General features: G+C 36.0%; 1 protein-coding gene across 1 annotated transcript in view; it reads left to right on the plus strand.

Moving 5' to 3' along the window:
• The window catches only part of LOC309675922 (connector enhancer of kinase suppressor of ras 2-like), a gene marked incomplete at both ends in the record, with an annotated part of 216,230 nt that extends 194,413 nt beyond the window's left edge, over positions 1-21,817 (plus strand). Inside the window, 6 exons of the mRNA XM_082488349.1 lie at positions 5,315-5,386; positions 17,805-17,875; positions 18,636-18,736; positions 20,173-20,680; positions 21,015-21,214; positions 21,602-21,817. Coding sequence (XP_082344475.1) covers positions 5,315-5,386; positions 17,805-17,875; positions 18,636-18,736; positions 20,173-20,680; positions 21,015-21,214; positions 21,602-21,817 — 1,168 coding nt within the window. The remainder of the gene's footprint in view (positions 1-5,314; positions 5,387-17,804; positions 17,876-18,635; positions 18,737-20,172; positions 20,681-21,014; positions 21,215-21,601) is intronic.
• Between the last annotated feature and the right edge of the window lie 733 nt (positions 21,818-22,550).

The raw sequence follows: 22,550 nt of genomic DNA on the forward strand, positions 1-22,550 counted from the left end.
CTAAAATTCATTGCAAGCTTGAAACCTGAAAATATAAATCTGGTTGCATTCTTACTCACTTCTAGATGATTGACTCCATTTTAACATTAATGCAATAGCTAGTAAAGCAGTTACCTTGACAGTTAATAAGGACGGGGGAAAGAAACCTAGTTCTTTCCTTTCTTTTCTTTTTGGTTGGTTCATTTGCTTTTAAATTAAAATTGCCTGAAAAGTATGCTTAGTATTTTAGTGCATAAAGAGGTCCAGCTAAAATCACAGTGTTCGTTTTCTTTCAGCTCTTTCAAAAGCAAAACTAAGAACATTTTGGTATTCAGCTTGGATTTCTCCTGAAATTTCTGTTATTTTCAGAGCCATCGATGTGAAATGCTCAAACCTTATTGAACAAAAGTATTTGAAATCTCACTAGAATAATGAATAGATTTGTCTTTTCCACTGTTCTGTCAGGCAGAGAATGCTGTTTTATAGAATGACTGTTACTGATGTCCATAGTACACACTGAACGAAATAGCCTTAAGAAAGCTTTCACAAGAATATGTATTAATTGAATGCGTTATTCTGTATGGTTTGATGATTTGCCTCACTAATGCATTTAATGAAGGTACCCTGATTATTATATGAATCGTGGCATTATCTCAGGCTGCTTTTGCTCTCCAGGCTGTATTTGGATGTAGAATGACCTTGTCCCTGTGAGAGGAGGTTTCTTGCATTGACAGTGAAAAACTTTCCATTGCTCTTAGGCAACACCTGTATCTTCATGATTAAAAATGATCATACTGTATTAGAAATCTTAGTTATTTAAGTTTTTTGTATGATGTGGCATGACACTAATATAATGTTGTTTTCAAAGATACTTATAACGTCCCATGATGAAGCTGATCCACAAGACTAAAGATTAATGGAACTACATATATAGTTGATGACTGTTAACTACTGCTTTGCCTGAACTTTCAAAAATCTCCACCTAGTGAAAATTTTCATTGCATAATTAATGCAAGTTTAGGTCTTAAATTTATGACAGTATATGCCATACTGTTGGCACTTCATATTGAAACTATCCAGTCAGAATTCTATATGAAAGGGCATTGATATAGTATAGGTAGACACAAAGTTATGTCTTAAAAGGTGCTACAGTTTCAAGGTTTTTTTATTGCTTCTGAAATGGACTTGACAGTCTTGGTAGACAGCAAACCAAATTTGAGCCACCGGTGGGCACCTGCAGGAAAGAAGGCTAACAGCTTCCTGGGCTGTGTTAACTGGAGTGCAGCAAATAGATGAAGGAGAATATTATTCCCTTTTACTTAATACTCACTACAGCACATCTAGATTACTGCATCCAGTTTGGGGCCCTCCAAAACAAGCCAAAAGTGAAAACATAGGTATCGTTCTTCTGCATTATTCATATTCTTCTATACATCTAGAATTATTTACCTGGAGATTGTTCTGCAGTTCATAATGCTAGTGTGTCTATATGCTTCTCTAATAATAATCTTTGGGACACTTCTGGGAGATGAAGATGGATTTATTGTCACATTTTGCGGCCCAGAAACAGAACTGCAAAACATTTAAATCAAAATTTTCCACAGAATTGGGATTTCCTTTCCATAACAATAAAGAGCTGTTTTCTTCAGAGTTTGTAAATACATAACAGCACAATACATTATTGCAGCTGTAAGTGCTCACCATTTCAGTAAATAATCAGAATATCAGGCAAAAATATATTAAGGAACATTCGTGTAATAACCAATTATTAAGTCTGTTTGCTGTGACTTAGCATGTGACAACTCCTTCACATAAGCAGGAAGACCTGCAGCATTTAGCTCATTTACCCTTGAAAAAGCTCTTGTTCTTTCTGCATTTTATGTGACATATTCACAAATTTCATAACAACTGAGAGAGGAGTCCTACAGAAAGTAACCTTATGTCTTGCATAATACTGATTCACCTCTCCAGCAAGTCCACTCTGTAACCTAACTGAGATACGGTTCATGTGAGAACGTAATATTCAAATACATAACCATAGATTGTATCACGTCACAAGAGCAGAGTGGAGTCAAATATAAGTTCTGTTTATCACACTAACTCTGACATATTCTAACTGTTAAAAGGTTGACTTTGAAACCTCAATATGGACATTTTAATGCTTTTATGTATGTAAATTTCCTGTCTAGGAAAATAATCCTGTTTACAAGCAGGAACTCCGTCATGTGATATTCTAACAGGATTAATCACGAGGATTAGAATCTTTAGATCCACCACATAATCCTCTCCAATTCGAGCTGATACTTAAATCTCGAAACTGGAAGGTGGTTGGGCAAATGGAACACTAGAAGGTGGAGATGTTGCACAGAGTTCAGACCAACTGAAAACAGAGTGCTGACATCACGGTAAAATACATCTGAGAAAACAGGATATCATGCGTGAATAGTATAACAATGCAGAAGTATTTGTTTAGTAATGACTTCCTATTTTGAGTATTAAAAAATAAGTTCTGTAAGGAACTTCTGTAAGGAGGTATTTGTTAATTACTGTGTGATTAACAACATGTAATGTACCACACTAATATATGTGTGTGTGCGTAAAGACATGCACAAAACTATTTCACATTTCTTATTCACAGAGAGACATCCTCAGTTGGAGTTGCTGGTAGTCAGCTGGCATAAGGGGAGTAAAAAGTTCCACGTTATGTAGGAGACTAAGAATGATAAGAATATTTGACACTAAAATGATATTACACTAATCGGGTAAAAGAAATAATACATTTTATCAGAGTATACTTAAAACTATATTTATATAATGATCAAAATCTCTTGCATTGAAATCTTAGAATTCAGTACGTATAATTAACAAGCGTATGCCATCTAGTGGGCATCAGAAAAGTTTCCTCCCTATTCGGGATTTGCCGGGTACGCGCTCCTTTCATTTGCAAAATACAAGTAGCTAGGGAGATGAGGATCTGCAGTTGAAATTATCAGTGTCTCGATGCCAAAACAATACTTAATTACCTCTCAAGTCTTCTTTTCTGGAGTTACGGTGATTTATGATGACCCTCTGTGCAAAGGCAAATTTACCCTTAACATAGCTCTAATCTCCTGAAAAAGGAAACTGCACACGAATACAACTCTGCTGTTATCTCATTCTTCTGTAGAACCTTTGTTAGGAAAGCCTGTTACTGTACACATTTGTACTAATAATGTATATAAGAAAATCAGCGTGCCCAGATGAAGCTTCTTCAGCTTTCATTTTTGTCTCAGAAAAGTGCAATAAATCATTGTAATTAATAAAACACTCATTTACATTTAAGCTATTAATGGTAGAAACTTTGTATCGCTGGTTTTTCATAATGCCACATGTAATGATTCCTAATCTAATTCTTACATCTGGTAATTACCATATAAATGTCAGTATTTTAAGGTAAATATTATGAATGGTAGTGTTGGGGTTTTTAACATTTGCAAACTAATCAAAATAATAGTCTTTAATGCTCTGAGTTTGCGGTTTCCTTGATAGCAATACTTCTTTTAATTATGGTGACACAAAACTTTTATAAGAAATATGATAATTGTTCTTAGCAGTTTTCAAATAACTGCTCAACTGAGGGAGAGCTTAGGGATTATACCATCTAAAAGCATTAATAAAAAAGCATTTTTATATGAACTATAATCATCCATACCATAAGATTTTGAGCTTGATGATTAACTCATGCATGTAGTCTGAACAGACTACAGTGCACTGTGGTGATGTCTGTATATAGCCAGTCTGAAGTGAGAATCAGACCTCGTCTCATGAAATCAGTAATATGAAATGAATTACACTAGCCAAGTGGCTGGTGAAGAAATTAACATTTGAGGGAGAAGAAGGAATATTAGCAATGCACAGAGCAATGTCAGTCTTACAGCCACCTTTTGTCATCCTACTATTCAGCACCTCAGGTCAGTGTAGCCAAGAGTACAATATACTATACTACTAATATTGTACTAATTACACAAGTGAAACAGTACAGACTTTTAAAATCAAGTTAAACCTGTTGTGATATGCTTTTGCAAATATTCCAGTGATTTCTAATTTCTAACCTGCACTTTTCAAAGAACTTCATTCTATAAATTAAACTTTGCATAAATTGAAAATCACCAAAGGAGGGGGGAGAACCACACCAAAACAACTAGGACTTCTTGAATCAGAAGCTGGCTGTGAGAACAAACTGTGCAATAAAAAAATAGTGCAATACATAGAATTGACCATGAATTATAATGTAACAAGAAACATAGGGTTTAAATTTAAATATTGGCAACTGTGTTATTTGCTATGTGGAAGATGAAGAAGCATTAATTATTAATGACTCATGTTGATTGCAGGATAAATATAGCAAAGACTAGTAGATTAAGATGAAAAGTACTTGGGATATGGTTGGCTTTAGATAAATTTGACAAAGCAATTGCTGGAATTAGAAAGGACTATTTAAAGAGTTGAGACTACCCAAGGAACAACTTTATTATTGCCTACTTCAAACAAAGAAAAACTGCCACTGATATTCCCTAGAACTTTCCATATTGCTTCTGTTAAACTCAAATTGAATGAAGATTATAATTACTGATTAAAAAGATGTATCAAATTTAGGAAACGTTCCTTTGTTTAAGTTTAGTCTAGAGATCTTACCGTCTTATGAATAAGTAAAGTGAATTTGAGTTCTGTATTTTAAATGTTGTCTCCATTAAGAACGCAATACCAGTCGAATAACGGCTGGTTATTCATCTTTATATTCCTTCTCTTCCTCATTTATTAACATCAAATAAAATTTGGATAATTTCATGTATATCTTCAGAATCAAAGTTACAGTAAAGATATGAGACAGTTATAACACATAAGTTGGCAGCCCTCTATATTTCTTTGAGTAGGACACAAACCACAGTCATCTGAATATGTGAGAAGACGTTGAGGGATAAAACTCTTATTCCTATAGAGATCTTTAGAATACAACTAATATGTACTTAAATATACTCAATAAGATTTTCAAATTAATCCAAGAAGTTTTTAGATGTATAACATCACTGCTTATTAAAAGCATTTACATTTCTAAGTCATTCAAGGGCTTTTGAAATTTTTATGAAGTACCAGTTAGGCTCGCAAATGTAGAGGCAATCACATTAGTAGGAATCCATCTATAAGTTTATCCAGCAAGAGATTCAGGCTGAAGATTCAAAATACCTATGAAACCTGTAACATGCTGAAGAACTGTAGAGCAGGTCAGTTTTGTGTATTTGTAGACAAACTGTTTGAAATAAAATGTATTTTTTAATTCTTTGTGATTATTTTATAGTGCCTTCAAAGCATGCCACCCCAAAATAAAAAGCTTCTACTTTGCAACAGACTGCCTTGAAGAAATGAATAGGTAAGTTATGTATTCTTTATCATGGTACTCCAATAATTGAAAATAATATTTCATGTCACATAGAAATATACTCTTGAAGCATGATGTAATGCTGATTGATAGTGTTCTCATCACAGTCCACTTAGTCGCTCCTTGATTTTTCTATATATAGCATTACATTGTGTGGCTCATTTTATGTTCACTGAAATTTTCTGTTATGCCACATGGCACAATTCTGCAAAAGTGTGTTAGGAAGGTTAGTTGTGTTGGTCTCATCTACATTCATTAGAATTTTTGGTTTTTAATGGCCATAAAGTTTATCACACTTCTAATTTTTTGTTGATCAAGGCTAGGAAGATTAATGGGGGATAAAAATTTCTCGTATATAAAAGCAATGCTGTCATGATTTAACACCAGACAGTAACTAGGGCCACGCAGCCTCTTGCTGACTCCCCCTAGCTGCGATGGGGGAGAGAATCAGAAGATTAAACGTGAGAAAGAACTCATGGGTTGAGATAAAGACAGTTTAATAAGTAAAGCAAAAGCCATGCACTCAAGCAAAGCAAAACAAATAATTCATTCACTACTTCCCATGGTCAGGCAGGTGTTCGGCCATCTCCAGGAAAGCAGGGATCCATCACCTGTAATGGTTACTTGGGAAGACAAACGTCCCCCCTTCCTCCTCCTTCCCCCAGCTTTATATACTGAGCATGACATCATTTGGTATGGAATATCCCTTTGGTCAGTTGGGGTCAGCTGTCCCAGCTGTGTCCCCTCCCAACTTCTTGTGCACCCCCAGCCTACTCACTGGGGGAGAAAAGACTCTGCTGGAGCAGAAAATACCTTGACTGCTTAGCAACAACCAAAAGCATTAGTATTTTACCAACGCTATTTTCACCCCAAATCCAAAACATAGCACTATACCAGCTGCTAGTGAGAAAGTCAACTCTATCTCAGCTGAAACCATGACAAATGCATACATACCAAAGCTCACACTTAAGAGTATACCCACATGATGGGATAAGATAGTTTTAACTTAGCTCAGCTGATAATCCACAGTAATGTCACATGACCTAAAGCCAGAGAACAGCAATCTGAAGTAATTTTTTTAACCCAAATGGGACTAAACTAATGACATGCATTTATGTTTCATGCCGGAATTAAAAAAAAAAATCAAAACAACAAACAACAACAAAAAAACCACCAAAACCAAAAGAACACACCCCCCAACAACAAAAAAGCCAGTAATAATTAATTTTATTCATTGCATCACTGTCCTAACAAGGAACAGAGACTAGCAAAGTTCAGTCATTGGCATTGCTGTGTGTTTTTAAATGTCCTTGGATGTGCTGGGAGGGAATTCAAAACTTGACTGGACAATGCTCTGAACAACCTGATCTAACATTAAAGTTGGCCGTGCTGTGGGTAGGGTGTGGGAACAGATGACCTCCTGAGATCTCTTGTAACCTAAATTACTCTGTGCTCCTATTTTCTTATTCAGTGATGGAGGCAGAGGTTAGATAAAGGTGGGGAGGTATCTATGATCCTCGAAGGCAGAGCCAAATGTTCTACCTCCTCCTCTTACTTCAGTAATTTGTTTATTCCCAGCTGAGGTAAAAAGCAAGGACACATGAGGCAATGTTACCATACTTGGAAGTCTTAAATCTTTCCTGGCATAGATTGCTAAAACTTTGAGATTTAGTTAGTTCTTTCTGTTCGCAGACTTAGAATGACACAACTACCTCAGGATACAGCTGGACTTTTTTCTTTGGCATACTAATGTCTAAAAATTATTTTTAAATTGAACATTTATGTTCTGTGGCTTACATGGCCTTTCAAGAAACAGTGTATTGATGTATAAGACTGGCTGTATTGAAGCATTTCAGGCCAGTTCATCATCCACGGATGATAATGGTGATGATGAGGTTCAGTTCTCAGGAGCATCTCAGTGTGGCTAGCTGAAATTGCTGAAAATTGCTTTCCAGTGTTAACAATGTTCCATTGTTCAGTAATGTAACATGGCTGAGCTTTGCTTGGTCCAAAACTGACATGAGGATCTTTTGCTATTTTTAACTACGCATGGTTTCTCCCTTGATTTTAGCTACTTCGATAGCTATGATTTGTTGAAGTGTCATTGATCATATCTTCTATTACACTGTAAAATGTTCTGTCTCAAGGAAAACCAGGAAGTCTTGACATACGTTCAATAAACTGCTTTTACAATATTCATTGATTTTTCTACACTGGGGAGCCAACGAAGCTGTCTTTATGACAGTTTACAGCCTTCATGGAGAGTAAAAGTTGGAAAGTTGCCAGGATCTATTTTCATATCATACAGCCATGTTAGTTTGGAATTTGAGAGCCTTTTTCCTGACATTTTGGGTCTGCTTCCCATGAAAAAAGACAAAGGGTGAACTTCCTCTTGAAGTATTTTTTGCAGTATTTTTCCTTCCAAAATGCTGTTCCTGTAGAGTAATTGTAATTCACTCCCCAGTGCAAATGATAGATTACTATGCTACCTCTGAAAGATCCCTGGGCATCCCCTTCAGCCTTTACATGCTTTCTGGAATTCCTTCTCCCAGACATCCTGTGTAAAACCTGAAATGAGCAAGCAAGATTCATAGATGAAAAATGTACTTAAAATACTAATTTCACAAATCTCTGTCTTCCAGCAAATTGCTAACCATGTAATCTGAGGAAATAGGGCAAACACACTGCATGGTATCTCACACTCCTGCTGTCACCACAAAAATTTAACTGGATTTTCTATGCTGACAGAAGGGTAAAGAAGGCTACACTGAAAAGTAAAGGAGTTCTGATATGGAGAGGCGCATAGCATTTCTTTATTCACTATGTGGGGAACGTATACCTTTTCTTCAACTGCATTTACCACCAGCTTTTAACAGCTGTTTTTTCACTTTCTTGCTTCAGATTCACTGTTTACTAATTTTTTTCCACTCCAGAATATTTTAATCTGCTTTTAATACTGCATTGCTGTTGAAAGAATTATTTACCAATGGGTAGTAATTGATTTGTATGTAGCAGGTAGAGTTACTCTGTTGCAGCTGAATTTTGCCTGCTGTGTTGCATGGCGCAGGCTTCAGTTTGCAAAATTGATGCTCATGCTGTTTTGTCAGGTCTTACATGAGCATAGTTGTGTTCTTAGAAATGAATTAATAATGAAATTGATGAGTTCATCTTTCACTTGCCACGGTCACAGGATATTCCAAGCTTGTTAAAGGCCTTATTTCCCAGAAGTGCTTCATCTATTACCATACCATATCACAGAATCACAGAATTTTCAGAGTTGGAAGGGACCTCTAGAGATCATCTAGTCCAACTCCCCTGCCAAAGCAGGATTGCCCAGAGCACATTACTCAGGACTGCATCCAGGCGGGTCTTGAACATCTCCAGAGAAGGGGACTCCACAACCTCCCTGGGCAGCCTGTGCCAGTGCTCTGTCACCTGAACCGTAAAGAAGTTTTTCTGTGTATTTGAACGGAACTTCCTGTGTACTAACTTGTGCCCGTTACCCCTCGTCCTGTTACTTGGAACCATTGAAAAGAGCCTGGCTCCATCCTCCTTCAACCCACCCTTTAGATACTTGTACGCCATAATAAGGTCTCCCCTCAGCCTTCTCTTCTCCAGGCTAGAGAGTCCCAGCTCTCTCAGCCTTTCCTCATAAGGGAGATGCTCCAAGCCCTTAATCATCTTAGTTGCCCTTCGCTGGACTCGCTCCAGCAGTTCCCTGTCCCTCTTGAACTGGGGAGCCCAAAACTGGACACAGTATTCCAGTTGTGGCCTCACCAGTGCAGAATAGAGGGGGAGAATGACCTCCCTCGACCTACTGGCCACACTCTTCCCTATGCAGCCCAGGATGCCATTGGCCTTTTTGGCAACAAGGGCACACCATGAATAACCTGTTTATGGCTTTAATGCTCCTAAGGAAATTAGCATTGAATTTAATATTCAGTTGTTTTAAAATATCTACTTTATTTAAAACTTTCATATGATTGAAGTATGCAGAGCAATGCATTTACAATCTCCTCATGGACTCCAAATATTTAAATTAAAAAAAAGTTCCTATTTTAGGCTGAATAATTTGATCATATTTGATTTGAATAACTGGGTTGACTTTGCGATTTTAATAACTCCCATAAATCTTTTGCATTCATTCCAAAAATATAACAAATATCTGCTACCCACTGAAACAGAATGATGATTGATTTTGTAGGGGTCACTTCCAATATTTTCCAAGTAAAGACCTGAAATATTCTAATGCAATATTTCTCTTAAAAAGAAACTGTTCAAAAATTGAAGTATTCTGAATTAAATCTCTGTTGATTATAAGCAAATTTCAGGGTGCCCATCCTCTGTATTTTTACGTATGGAATATAATGAAGCAAGTTACTCAAGGTTTTCATTAAACCATCATTTTTATTGCTGAAGTTCATTCAGCTCTCTTCCTTAAATTTGGGGCATGTTAGTCTCCTTGACAGATTTTGGCCAACTCAGATGGCGGGCCAGTATTAATGCATCTTTTACAGTTTTAATTTTCTTTCAAACTTCACTTACAAATAAGCTAACACCTAGGAAAATATCTTGGCAGCTAAAAATTTCAGACATTTGCCCCTGTTAGACTTTGTTCCTCTTAAACAAGAGTTCCTGGAGAAGTGAGCAGGAGAGTAATAATGTCAGATCTGTCTGTACTAATTCAACAGTTCTTTAAGAAATAGAGCTGAGTAAGTTATTGAAGAGCTCTTACTCCCTAGTCGCTTACCAGCTGAAAAGCAAGGAGATAATTCTGCAGAATATGAAAGGTACTTTTCAAATAGAAATCCCTGAAATGGAGCTTCCCAATGGTGTTGTAAGTAAACAAACAGGTTTTCCCCTTCTTCCTTTATGTTCCTATACACTTATTTCAAATCTGGGAAAAATAGTCTGTGCCCCAGGCCACCTCAGTCCTCTAATTTATTATTCTCACATAAAAGCTCATAAGTTGCAGCACAAGTAAAACAATTTTCTTATCAGAATTAGCTGAGATGAAACCATGACATATGTGGGAGTGAACAGTGCAATAGTAGAGCTACAGTGCTCTGTCTGGGGAAAATACTACACCAGGAAGTACTAGTACAGAGCTATAAGTCTTCAAAATCTCCTTTTTTTGGCTAGCCACCTAACTCCTCCTTTCTACAATTTACGGACTACTTGCCATAGACTTGTGAGCTACCATTTCCCCCTTAATAAGTTTTAAGAACCACAGGCTTACAGCATTACACTAGAGGAGTTCAAAGCAGTTTACAATACACAATTGCAATTATCCAACATGCAATCCAAATTAACATTCAGGTGTGAATTTATCCCTAATGCACAGGAGTTAGGATTTGCATTGGCTTCCTGTACTAGTTTAAATTACAAAATTAATTTAATCAAATTCCGCTGTAAATAATACCATTGGGAATTGGTATAGTTCTTCTGGGAGTCAAACAGTTCAACTGCATTTTAACATAGCAGATTTTGTGATTACAGTACTGTACCTCCCAGTGATGAATGCACACGCATTACAGCCACATACTGTGGTTTTGTTATACAAAATCTGAAGATTTTATTAATAGAAATAAGTAATATATATAATTAAATAACTTGGGCATTTAACAGTATTGTTTGGCCTATTTGATCTGATTTCTTTAAGAGTACGTGGAAGTAGAATTACATAATTTCACAATAAGTCATCCCATTTCTTAAAAAAAAAAATTCCCCTCTAAAACCTGAAAAACCCCACCCATGCCTTTTCAGGCCATACTAAACTCAGTTCTCTTGCTCATAGATAACCTTTCCTTTATCCAAAGCTTTCTTTTGGGCCAATCATTGGGTGAAAGCTAAGGCAAAAGTTTGAATAACTGAGTAAAATTACAGCATGCATTAAATGTTAAGAGATCCTGGCTTGGATTTACTTTTACAGCTTTTTATCCTTTACTTGTACTTTCATAAAAATGGTAAAAAGACTGTCTGGAGAATACTACGTGGTTGCACATGCCTAAGCATATATAATGTCACAGTCAGTACAGGAAGTGGTAGATGTATGCAGCAACTAGTACTTGGCTGTAAGTGGATGCCCAGAAAATTTGGTGAGTTATCCAGAGTAGTACGATAAATCCAACAAGACAAGGTTTTACAGTGGGGTGAAATCTGGTAGCCACATTTGACTAATGAAGAAAATATCTTATTGTCATCTTAACAGACTCCTTTAAGTATCAGCTTGAAACTCCAAGCTGGACACGACAATGACTATTACTTTTTGATTTGCCTAAGCAATGTTAGTGCTGCCACAAACGTGTTTGTAAATGGCTTTGAAAATTGACAAGAGCAGTTCCGGTGGAGTGAGGTTTTGTTACTGTTTTGGTAGATTTCCTTAAGGCTTATTATTGGGTTTATTATAGTCTCTCATAAAGTTATTGTGTGTGTATTCTCTGTAATACACAACTATATTTCTACAGTAAGATGCTACTTTGTTTGTTACCAGAAGGGTAATTTATTTGCTACAGAAGTAGTGACCTTTTCTGTCTATCATCCATGGTGGAAAAAAAAAAACAACAAAAAACAAAAAACCGCCAAACCAGACTTCTGACTACAAATGCATAGTTGTGCAGTTGGTTGAGAGGGTGATGTTAAAAAAAAAAAATATTCCCATTAAGCGCACGAAGTAGATGCACATGCAAAGAGCATAAATTGCTCTGGTTCACTTGGAAACTCTTAGGCTGTCTGGGTTTTTTTTCATATTTTTCTAGCCTGACAAATCTAAGAAGACAATGCATGAAACAAGATCAGCAGAGTCATGTCAAATTATCAAATCAGAGAGTACTTACATTTTATCCCATGAATGATTTTGCTTAACAAATTCCAGCAACTGTGACAAATAAAATAGTAGAAATACAGGCTGCTGAGAGCTGATATATTTGGAGAGATGAGCTCATTGAGAAGACTCTGCTCAGCATTATATTTCACTGTGAGACATCAGTTACATTTTTGGGCTGCTTTTGTGTTGAGAAAAATAAAGGCATCGTTTTAGCCATATCTATTACAGGAAACTTTATTCTGTTAAATTAGTATATGACCTGTACAATCTTAGAAAATAGTAAAAATAATGTAGCTTAGGAACCAACACAGGAAACATTGTTTTTTTAGGTGTCCAGTAAGAAAGAAGCAAGCATAAGAAGTACAAAATCCATTTTAAAATATAGTTCTGTATTGCAAAGAATTTTACAGTGAATTCTGGAATCCCATTATCCCACTGATATGAAAAAATATAATACAAGTTTTTAATCAGAAATTAAATATAAATTGGAGTGAATAAATTCTATGTATGAAATAAATGGCTCAAGAGAATCTATATTTTAATAGCCTTAAATATAACTAAAGTCAAATTTAACTTTCACTTCCTTTCTGTTTTTTCCTTTTAAACAAATAATCTGAAGTGTAGATGCAATCTCAAAAGCAAAGATAGATATATTCCTGCTCTGAAACACACAAAATACAAACCTGAGATGACATATAAGTGCAACTATTAATTGATGAAAAGATGCAAGAAAGACAGGGAATATATAACTATTTCTTTATTCTGTCTTTTAATGCCTTGGTATTTCATTGGTTTCATTTTTAAGGGAACATTTAACAGAAAGAAATAGTGAAAGTGGATAGACTTTTTCTTGAATTATAACTTTTCAGTATATATCCATTATTTACTTTTTCACCTAAATTAAATAGTTTCTTCTATATACCAACCATCTTGACTACGCAAAAAGTGTATCTAGCGTAAAGGATATTAGCAAATAAAACTTATTTGTACCATGGAAACTAACTACTTCCTGACCTGTTCTCCATGGATTTATGAAACAGTTTTAAATATAACCCAAAAAATAACAGCCTTGCATGTATTTTTTAAAGAAAATGGTTACCCTCTTGCCTTTGTTTTTTATTCTCTTACACTAAACATAATAGTTTTCTCAAATTTATTATAACTGAGATTGTCCAAGTTGTTTTGGGTTTTTTACTTGTGCTATTTTACTCTGGACTGTAGATAGGAATAGCCAAGCAGGTCAAGTGTGATGCCACTATGAGAACTACTGTTGCCATCAATCCCAGAACCCCACACTGGCCTTGGGCTACCGCCTCATCACTCTACTTAGCAGGAGTAAATTATAACAGTCAGTAAACAGAAACTTACTGCATTTGTACAATGAGTGATGGCATATTCTTGTTTTTAATATAGTGGTTTAGGAGAGTGAAGCTTTATGAAATTGTTGCCCTGGTTGTTTGGTCCACTTTAACATTTTCCAGTGTTTTTATTAAGTGATCACTATGAGAATGTGCTCCTGACAATTCAGGGCATTTCAAGCATGACTCACTCTTCAGTATCAAGTTTTGATTATTGTCACAGCTACTTAATTCATCACTGCCCTCAGTGGCTTTGTAATCATTGCTTTCCAGGCCTGAGGGTAGAATCAGACTCTCCGAAGAGGCCCTGGGCTGTAATCCCCTGGTACTAACCAGAATTATCTCAGTAAATTTAACTTAACTTCCTACCATGCAGCTCTATTTTATCCCTAAGCAATGGTAACAGTGCCTGCTTGTATTCAACAGAATTAATTAAAGCCAAGTCTGATTTATTTAGTATTTAAACCATTGAGACAAAGTACAAAACTTACTTATGTATTTAGATGACTTGACTTGAGGCTCATCTTTCCCTGCATTTGGTTCACTAAGGTACAGGCAATAAAAAATAATTAATACACTTTTTGGTCCCTTGTAAGTTGTTACAGTGTACCTCAGTAAGACAGACATTATATCTCATGGAGGTGTTGTACAATATTGAAGGTAAAATGTTGTAGAAAAGTATCCTTGGGGTATTTAGTATGGCTTCATGTCATCACAACTCATTTCTATGTAGAATGCAAACCCGGTGGTTCAATGAGTGGCCTAGACTCCAACTTAGTGAAACATGCTGTGTAAGTTGTTTAATTATCAAAAGAAGAGAGTTGTTGAAATTATCAAAGAAAAAGGGCAGGGTTTTTGGGGGGGAAGAAGAGTCTAACTTGCTGCCTCAGGGGGCCAAGATATGGAGAGATGTACGTGTAGGATTGCTATACACGTGCCTGCCAGAATATCTCATGTCTTTTGTGACCGCATGAAATTCAAAGAGCTGTTAGGGGTACAGCTATATAAACCAAATTAGACAAACGATCTCCTGGGTTTTTTTTTCACTATAGCTGCTTGTCAGGTGTAGCGTATAGTCTTGCATTGAATGGCTGTCAATTAAACATGCAGTCATCTATCCCTTAGAGAGTCCAATTCTGACACATAGTCCCATTGCCTTCCTGAAACCTGACATTTGCCTACAAGGCATTCAATGCAGAGTTCAGAACCAAATGGTTGAGTTTCCAAGCTTTGCACAGAGAACTTTTTGTAACCTTGACTGTCTGCTTTCTTAAAAATGAAAGTGGTTTGCTCATCAAGTAAATTCATCAAGTTTACACAGTGTTCCTTTTGAGACGAGTTTGCATTTCCTTGAAAAAAAACTGTTAACGGTAAGAAAAGGATCTATAATCTCAGCACTTCTATAACTCCTGATTAATGTCAAAAACATTCACCCATGCTTTTTTTTAAAAACAAAACCTCAAATTGATATTTTTTTTCTTTTATCAGAAGAGATTTTAACATTATAACTCACAGAATGTCATCAGATAACCCTTTTTGTTGTCTTGACAAAGAGCTAACTAAATTGTGGTAAATGAGGTAAGAAAATGCTTGTCACTACAGCTGGGTTCTTCTTGCCCTTTGGAAGAGAAAAATCTAAGCTGTTTTAGAGAAGGAAGATTACCTTCTCCTAATTCCAGACATTGAGGCCATATGAGTAAAGCTGATACTCTGTATATGCTAAGAATATGTGTGCTTTCTTGAAGGGTAATATTGACACTTTGACTGTTTCCTATATGTGCTTCCAAGATTTGAAACCCTCGAATTAACAATGAGCAACAAGATAAATTTGGCAAGAAATTTAAGACAATAAAAATTTCCATGCTCTGACCACCAAAATGGCTGACTCTGTTTTAACTTTGAAAATAGTAATGAGTCCTAATTTATCTTTGGTGCTTAAGCAGAACCTTAGTTGAATCACTGAGGCATTCTGTTTAATTGCCAAAGGCATATGGTAAAGTCTGACCCAAACTATTTTGCTCCAATGCAAATGAGTTTAGAAATTCAGGAACAACTGTTGAAAAAATAGTGAATACAAATGGTTAATAATGAGCAAAAGTACGATGTCATTTCAAATACTGCAATAAAGACTATGCCTTTCAAGAGAAGCAAACATCAAATGATCAGCAAGCTGTTTGTTGAATGAAATTATGCTGGTGAGCACTGTAGAAAAGCTTTTCTGCAATCCTGCTAATCCATTTGAAATTTACTTCCTTCGCGATAAAGATGAGTTATTGACATGCTGATACAAACAACGTCTCTGTAAGCAGACCTAACCCTGCAGTTGCTATTTGTGAAAACTAATCATAATTTCCATTTTTATATCCAATTTTCTCACTTCTGTTTTAATACTGAAAGGCAAAACAATATTCTTGTACAATTCTTTGTATTTTCATAGTTTTGCAAGTAAATTAAACCCGATAAAAATTCCCTGTGAGTAAGAAGTAAATGTTGTTGTCCCATTTGGATGCTTATGAAAGTCATAAGATATGTAGAAGGATTTGCTGAAGGCCATATAATCAGTCAGTGTTATATCCAATATTACAGATTAAGATCACTGCTCTGAGCAACTGCAGAGCGTTGCTTTGACCAGGAGATCAATACATGCTGAACTGTCTGCTATTTTTAGTGGAGAGTTCACTCTTCCTTCATTTTCTGCCTCCTTGCTGTGTATACCATCTTCCGTGTACTATGCTAATAGACTGATAATACGTTCATGTATGTCCTTAGAAGCTTTTTTCTATTCTAGTACAAGTGGGAAAGATTTACACTGAACAGTTTTCTTGGTTTAATCTGAAAAAACATGTCTTTATAATACAGTATATATTGTTTGCTAATGGCTTTGAAAGATGTTTTTGTCATGATATCATTAATCAACCAAGAACATAATTATTAACAATTTTTATGTTGCAACATTAAAAAAGAAAAAGAGCTGCTTCTAGGAAACACCTGTAGTATACTAGGAAATTAATGACATAGTAAATAATTTAGTCACCAAGTGGGGCAATACTTAAGCATGGATCCCAATCATTACAGATGTCTATTAATAGGGCTTTTTTCTTTGGTTGTATTTCCTTGTTGATGAAAATAATCTGATTCTTGATTTTCCATTTGCTGAACATTAAGAAGTGACTTTCCGCTCTATGTGTTAGTTTCCTTTTCACTGTCTTTCAATTATATATTTTGTAAACATCCAGTAATCTTGTATAAAGAAAACTCTAAAGGTATTTTCCCCAAAATAAACTATAATATTTCCCTAATGAAACAAAGAATCTTATTTTTGATCAAACTAATTCATTCCAGGACAAAGAAAGAAACCAGAATATCCAATGTGAAATGCAAATATTGAAGTACTCTTAATTTGCCAAGTCTTGTTTTAGAAACCTAAGATTCTGTATTAAAAAAAAATCAAAGGAAAATAATGTTTATGTCCCAGCTCAACAAACCCAAACACTTGTATCACCAGTATCATGAATGGAGCAGATCAGCAAATAACCAGTGGAATACTGTCATAGTCTGTTTCAGCTTTTTGAGTTTACAAATTTAATACAACTTATTTCCCAATACAGGTTCATTATCATAACCCTCTTTTATAGCATTTTGGCAATTCATGCAAGTTCTTGAAATTAGTAGAAGTAGCAATCAGAATAAATGCAATAGGCTCTGTTACACAATGTCTGTGGAAACCATTCCACACAAATAGTTTGCAGGTGCAGCTTAGAGAGGCTTTGAGTCTGCTAAGGTGGAGACAGAGCTGGACAGTCTCTGTTCTACACAGACTACTCTAAAAATTTTGTTCACTCATTGTTAAAGTTAGCACATTAGTATGTATGCTTCACATTTTCTTGATGATATAAGGGAGATTGATGTCATGATTCTTCGGTTTTCTAGGCAGCAGGATAAAATGCAATGAGTCTGACACTCCATGAGGGAAATGTGCTCCAGCAGATGTGAACAAAAGTCCAGAAGTACATCTGCATTGTACACAAACTGGAACATCCTTCACTTAAAATAGTTAACCACTGAACACAGCTGAATCGTGATTTCAACAGCTTGAACAGTGTTCAATTTTTGGACTAAGCATCGTTTCTGACTTTTCCAAACATTAAGAATGTGTATGACCTCACATTTACACGGGATGTTCCTTTTAAGTATCTCTCTTACTCATTTTTTACTGTTCTATTAGATGGATGAATCGTTTGGGTCTCGCAGCAATTGGTTACACCCCTGATGACAAGGAGATGCATCCGGATGAAGGTAAAGCTTTAGAGATTATAATTAGAAGACAACAGAGAGTAGATATCTGTGCATTATTTGAACAAAGTTGGAGATGTCACAAGTTACATCTTTGTTTTATGTGCCATATATTTTAAAATATCAGTTTTCATAAGAATCCATGTCCTTGAAGAACTATATTTACTTGTGCCACCACCAAAGAAAATAAAATCCTCAGTAATAATTTTAAGAAGTATTTAAAACATGTGATAAAGAGAATGCAAGATTCAGGGTGAGGTATGATCTTCCATATCAGAGCCATCCAGTCTGCTCATCACCCTAGAGCAAGTGAAGATGCCACAAATACAGGTCAATATGTGCTTTAGAACTGCTTCTGCATCTCCTGAGCTCCAGTGCAAGCCTTGCCTTTTTTACCATCGCCCATGGTGAAACCTGTTATTCTAACCTAATTAAACTAAGTATTGAGGCTCAGCTCTACTTCAGCATCTAGAATGAAGTTGTACTTTAAAAGTCTGTGACCAGAAGCTATTTTTTATGTACAGTGGGAGTTAGGTGCCTAACCTGCTTTCTATAATACTGCCCTGAAACATTTGAAGGTTATTCCACAGATATGTGTGTCTGAGGTACCAGACATTTTCACAAATCTGTTCCTTAGTGACTGCCAAGGCACCTAGGTGACTGTGAAATGTTTACCTTTGCATGCTAATGATATTTTTAAAATGCGGGACCCACTTTCTTGTGGAAAAGCACATGAGCGCAACCCAGAATGTTTTGTTAGCAGATTACTGGAGTGAAAGCGACCAGGACGACATCGACGGCTCTTTAACCCTGAAGCAGGAAGGCTCTGCAACACTGTGTGACACCTATCATCGAACACCCTCAGTGAGTTATAAATATTGCACTTGACAGTAGGTCACCAAAAAATATATGTGTGCCTTGATTTGCATTTTTCTTTTTTTGGAATATTTAATTACTGTAAAGGCAGAACAAAGACGGATCTCATTGTAAGAATGAAATTACTTCAGTTCCTCATGAGCTAAGGCCTGAATGTTCCCATAACAAGTCAATTACAAAGGAAGGAGAGGTAAATCCTTACACAGATATGGCACCAGACTGTAAATATGACATTTTTTGTAGGATTTGGGAGATCACACCTAATAATACAAACAGAATAGTCAAATGTTGACTTCACTTCAGAATATGAAAACAATGTGGTGACTGGGATAGTCTGTATTAACTGAAACTTTTTCAAGTATGAATACTGGATGCTGGAGATTAAGGTCAGATCACATTAATGCAGTAATCGTGTTTTAGTACAATTTTTTTAAGAACATGTCTTTAGAGGCAAGGGGTTTTTACAAAACAAATCATTGCCTACAATACCGTAGTAGTGACAGTATTTTCTTTTAGTGTCATAAGATGTTAAGTAGCTGATAAAAAATACTTCTAATATATTGTGTACAGATGGATTTTGTTAACTGGGGAAGAAAAAAAACATTTTGTATATGAAGAGGCTCTAGGAGCAAATAAGAACATTTCTATTATACAGAACATAGACAGGCTGTGATAATTATTCTATGTTTCTAAGCACAGATAGGACTGTTCTCTATTTTTCTTTCAGATTTTTCTTCAGCGTGAATGACACGGTCCTCACACAGCCAGAACCAAAGAAAGAGTGACTGAGACAACAGCATCACATGGGTGAAGTTCAGACTGATTTTCACCCATGTGATGCTGTTTTATCAACTGGGATACAGGTTAAGCCCCTCCCTTTCTGTTTTTCCAATTTTTTGCCTTTCTCTTTGTTTTTGAACTAAAATTATACACAGACCCAGCAGAATTAATGAAAATAATTTGAGAAGTTCAGCAGTCCCCCAAAATTCTAAAAGCTTCCTGGGTGCTGATGTCCTTTTTTTTTTCTGTTTGGCTGGATATTTATCCCCTAAAAAAAGAAAGGAAATCCAATTATGGTTTCTTTTGGGGACTTTCATGTCTTCACAGTGCTCTGCTGGACTGAGTATAAGCTGGACAGGTCTTCAGGAAACCTGTACCAGGATTATACTGCTCTTTCCAGCAGGAGTTGCTCAGGGGCAGAGAACGTGCAAAATAAGAATAGGGAGTGGTAAAAACTTAGCACTTGCATAAAAGATCTCACTGCTAGTTATGTTCTGTTCACTGAGGTTCATATTATGACATATCAAAACACACACATCAGTCCATTTTATTAGTATATATCATATAATGTTCTACGCTATAGTCATTTTCTTGGGTCTGTTCAAAATTTTATCTTATAGTCAGATGCTTTTGTATCTTTTCAGATGAATTCTTCAAGTCCATTCCCCGAAGCCAAACACGGTCGACACTTTTCAAGTGAATCAACATATTCTCATTCTTCTGCTGAGGATTCTCGACAAGATGTAGCAGGAAGCACACACTCATCAGGGTGCAGACCTCCCTACCGAGAAAGACGCTCATGGCAGGATCTGATAGAGACTCCGTTAACCAGTTCAGGGCTCCATTTTCTTCAGACTGTTCCTCCTGATAGAGAGTACATGAGTGGCCGATCTGGAATGTCACCGGACAAACGAAGACAAGCAACTCTACCAGTACAAAGATGTCATAATTATGAACAGGATGGGCCTTTCCCTTTGGTGGAATGTCAAAGAGGACATAGCTCTCATAGCAGGCCACAGAAGCAACGTAGTCAAAGCCTTCCCCGAAACAGAGATGTCAGGGGTAAGGAACGTCTACTGTCCATAGAAGGAACAGATGACAAGATAGAAGAGAAAGTTCCCATTAGAAGGCATAATAGTTTCTGTGTAGAAGGTAAGCTTTTGGAGATGTTCTGGTCCTCTTTACTGCCACTGAAAGCCAGAGAAATATTGCCATTATTCTCAGCAAGGTTTTTGTGGTTGGACTGTTATGTGTTGGCAAATTCATCAGTCACTACACAGGAGTTTGCACTTAAAATGTTTGGATGTAGTGCAAAGAATATAGCTTTGGGACTGATCAAAATGTTCTCGTTTTATCAAAACAAAAATTGGAAGACTGTATTATAGGGTTATTTTATACATAAATTTGCAGTTTTGCTTGCTGATTTTAGAGACTTCATCTGAATGGTTAAATTTGTTGTTAGGCTTCTTTATCTATTTTCTTTCAGAAAACGTAAAAGAAATTGGAGAAAATACAGATGGTCTGCAAGAGCTATACAAATCTCTGGAACAAGCTAGCTTGTCAGCCTTTGGAGAGCAGCGTCCTTCCACCAAGCAGGAGTTCCGCAGGTCTTTTGTGAAGCGATGTAATGATCCAGTTATCAATGAAAAGCTTCACCACATCAGAGTTCTCAAGAGCACTTTAAAAGTAAGGCTTTATCATTAATTTTGTGTATAAGCCATATAAACTAGTAAAGGTATAATTTCTTAATGTTTTTCATGGATGAGGCTTTCTTTGAGCTTTAGAACTAAGTTCCAAAGAACTAAAAATACTTGAAAGCAAACATGTTCCAGATTAAGGAAAAAAAAAATATTATTTGGTATTCTTTATAGGAAAGTTGTAGAAAGTGCCAAGGACTGAGTTGTGAAACAGTTTAAGCTGTAATAGTTCCTGCATATAGGTAAAAGATTCAAGTGTCCATAGCAGTTTCTCTAGCACTTTGCGTTAAAATGAAAGAAGAAATAAAGTGCCGAAATACAAAATGTGGCATAAATTTCACTTTGACATGTACTGTGTCTTTCTGGAATTTGATAGGCGAAGGAAGGGGACCTCACAGTTATCAACAGCCTTCTGGATGATCCCAATTTAACATCAAAGAAGTTTAAGGATTGGAAACTGAAGAACTATGAGTTTTTCCTGGACATTTGTGAGTACAGTGCTGCTGTGAAATCTCAAAATGGAGCCTCTGAACTTGCAACCTCAGCACCAATGCTGACACATACACACTCGTTCATTGAAACTCATGTGTGACAGGACTCATATCCTGAATAATTGCTGGGTGCCATGAAAAAATCAAATAAGACAAATACTGTAATATTTATTGATAATGTACTCAGCAGTACTGTAAATAAGTTGGATAAGAGAATAGTGCCACAGGATGCCTACTACATTGCATGATAAGACAATAATATTCTTTATGAATTTTTTTTTGTTTGCTGTTATCAACCGATGTCCGTATCAAGCTCTGCATTAGAAAGAAGCAGTGCAGAAGTGTAACTGAAAATAAATACCAGTATATTTAAAGTACTGTACCAAAACTAAGCTTATAGTATGAGCTCCTATGATCATTTTATATATTTAGATATATGTAAAGACATATCTATGTATATAAAATGTAACAAGGTAGATGACACTTACTTTTAATATGCCCCAAAGTTCACATTTTTTCTTGAGAAAAACAGAAAATGAAAACATAAATACATTGGCCACTCTTAGAGATGAACTTTTATTTTTGCAACATTTCCAGGTAGTGACCATCTTTGCAAATAAAAGGACAGAGTTATCAAAATGGAAACTCAATCCCTATAGTGTGCCTTAAATGTACACTGTACATCTAGCAAATAGATCCCAATCTGGCCCTATGGGCATATTGTACATGCCATTTAAATACTGTGTTTGTAACATACTGTGCCTGCCTTTAAAATGAATGAACATAAGCAAGCGGGTATGGCACAGGGGTTAAGATATGAGTAGAACAATGTTG

This window comes from Vanellus vanellus (genome assembly GCF_965231255.1).
Source record: "Vanellus vanellus genome assembly, chromosome: 10".
NCBI lineage: Eukaryota > Metazoa > Chordata > Aves > Charadriiformes > Charadriidae > Vanellus > Vanellus vanellus.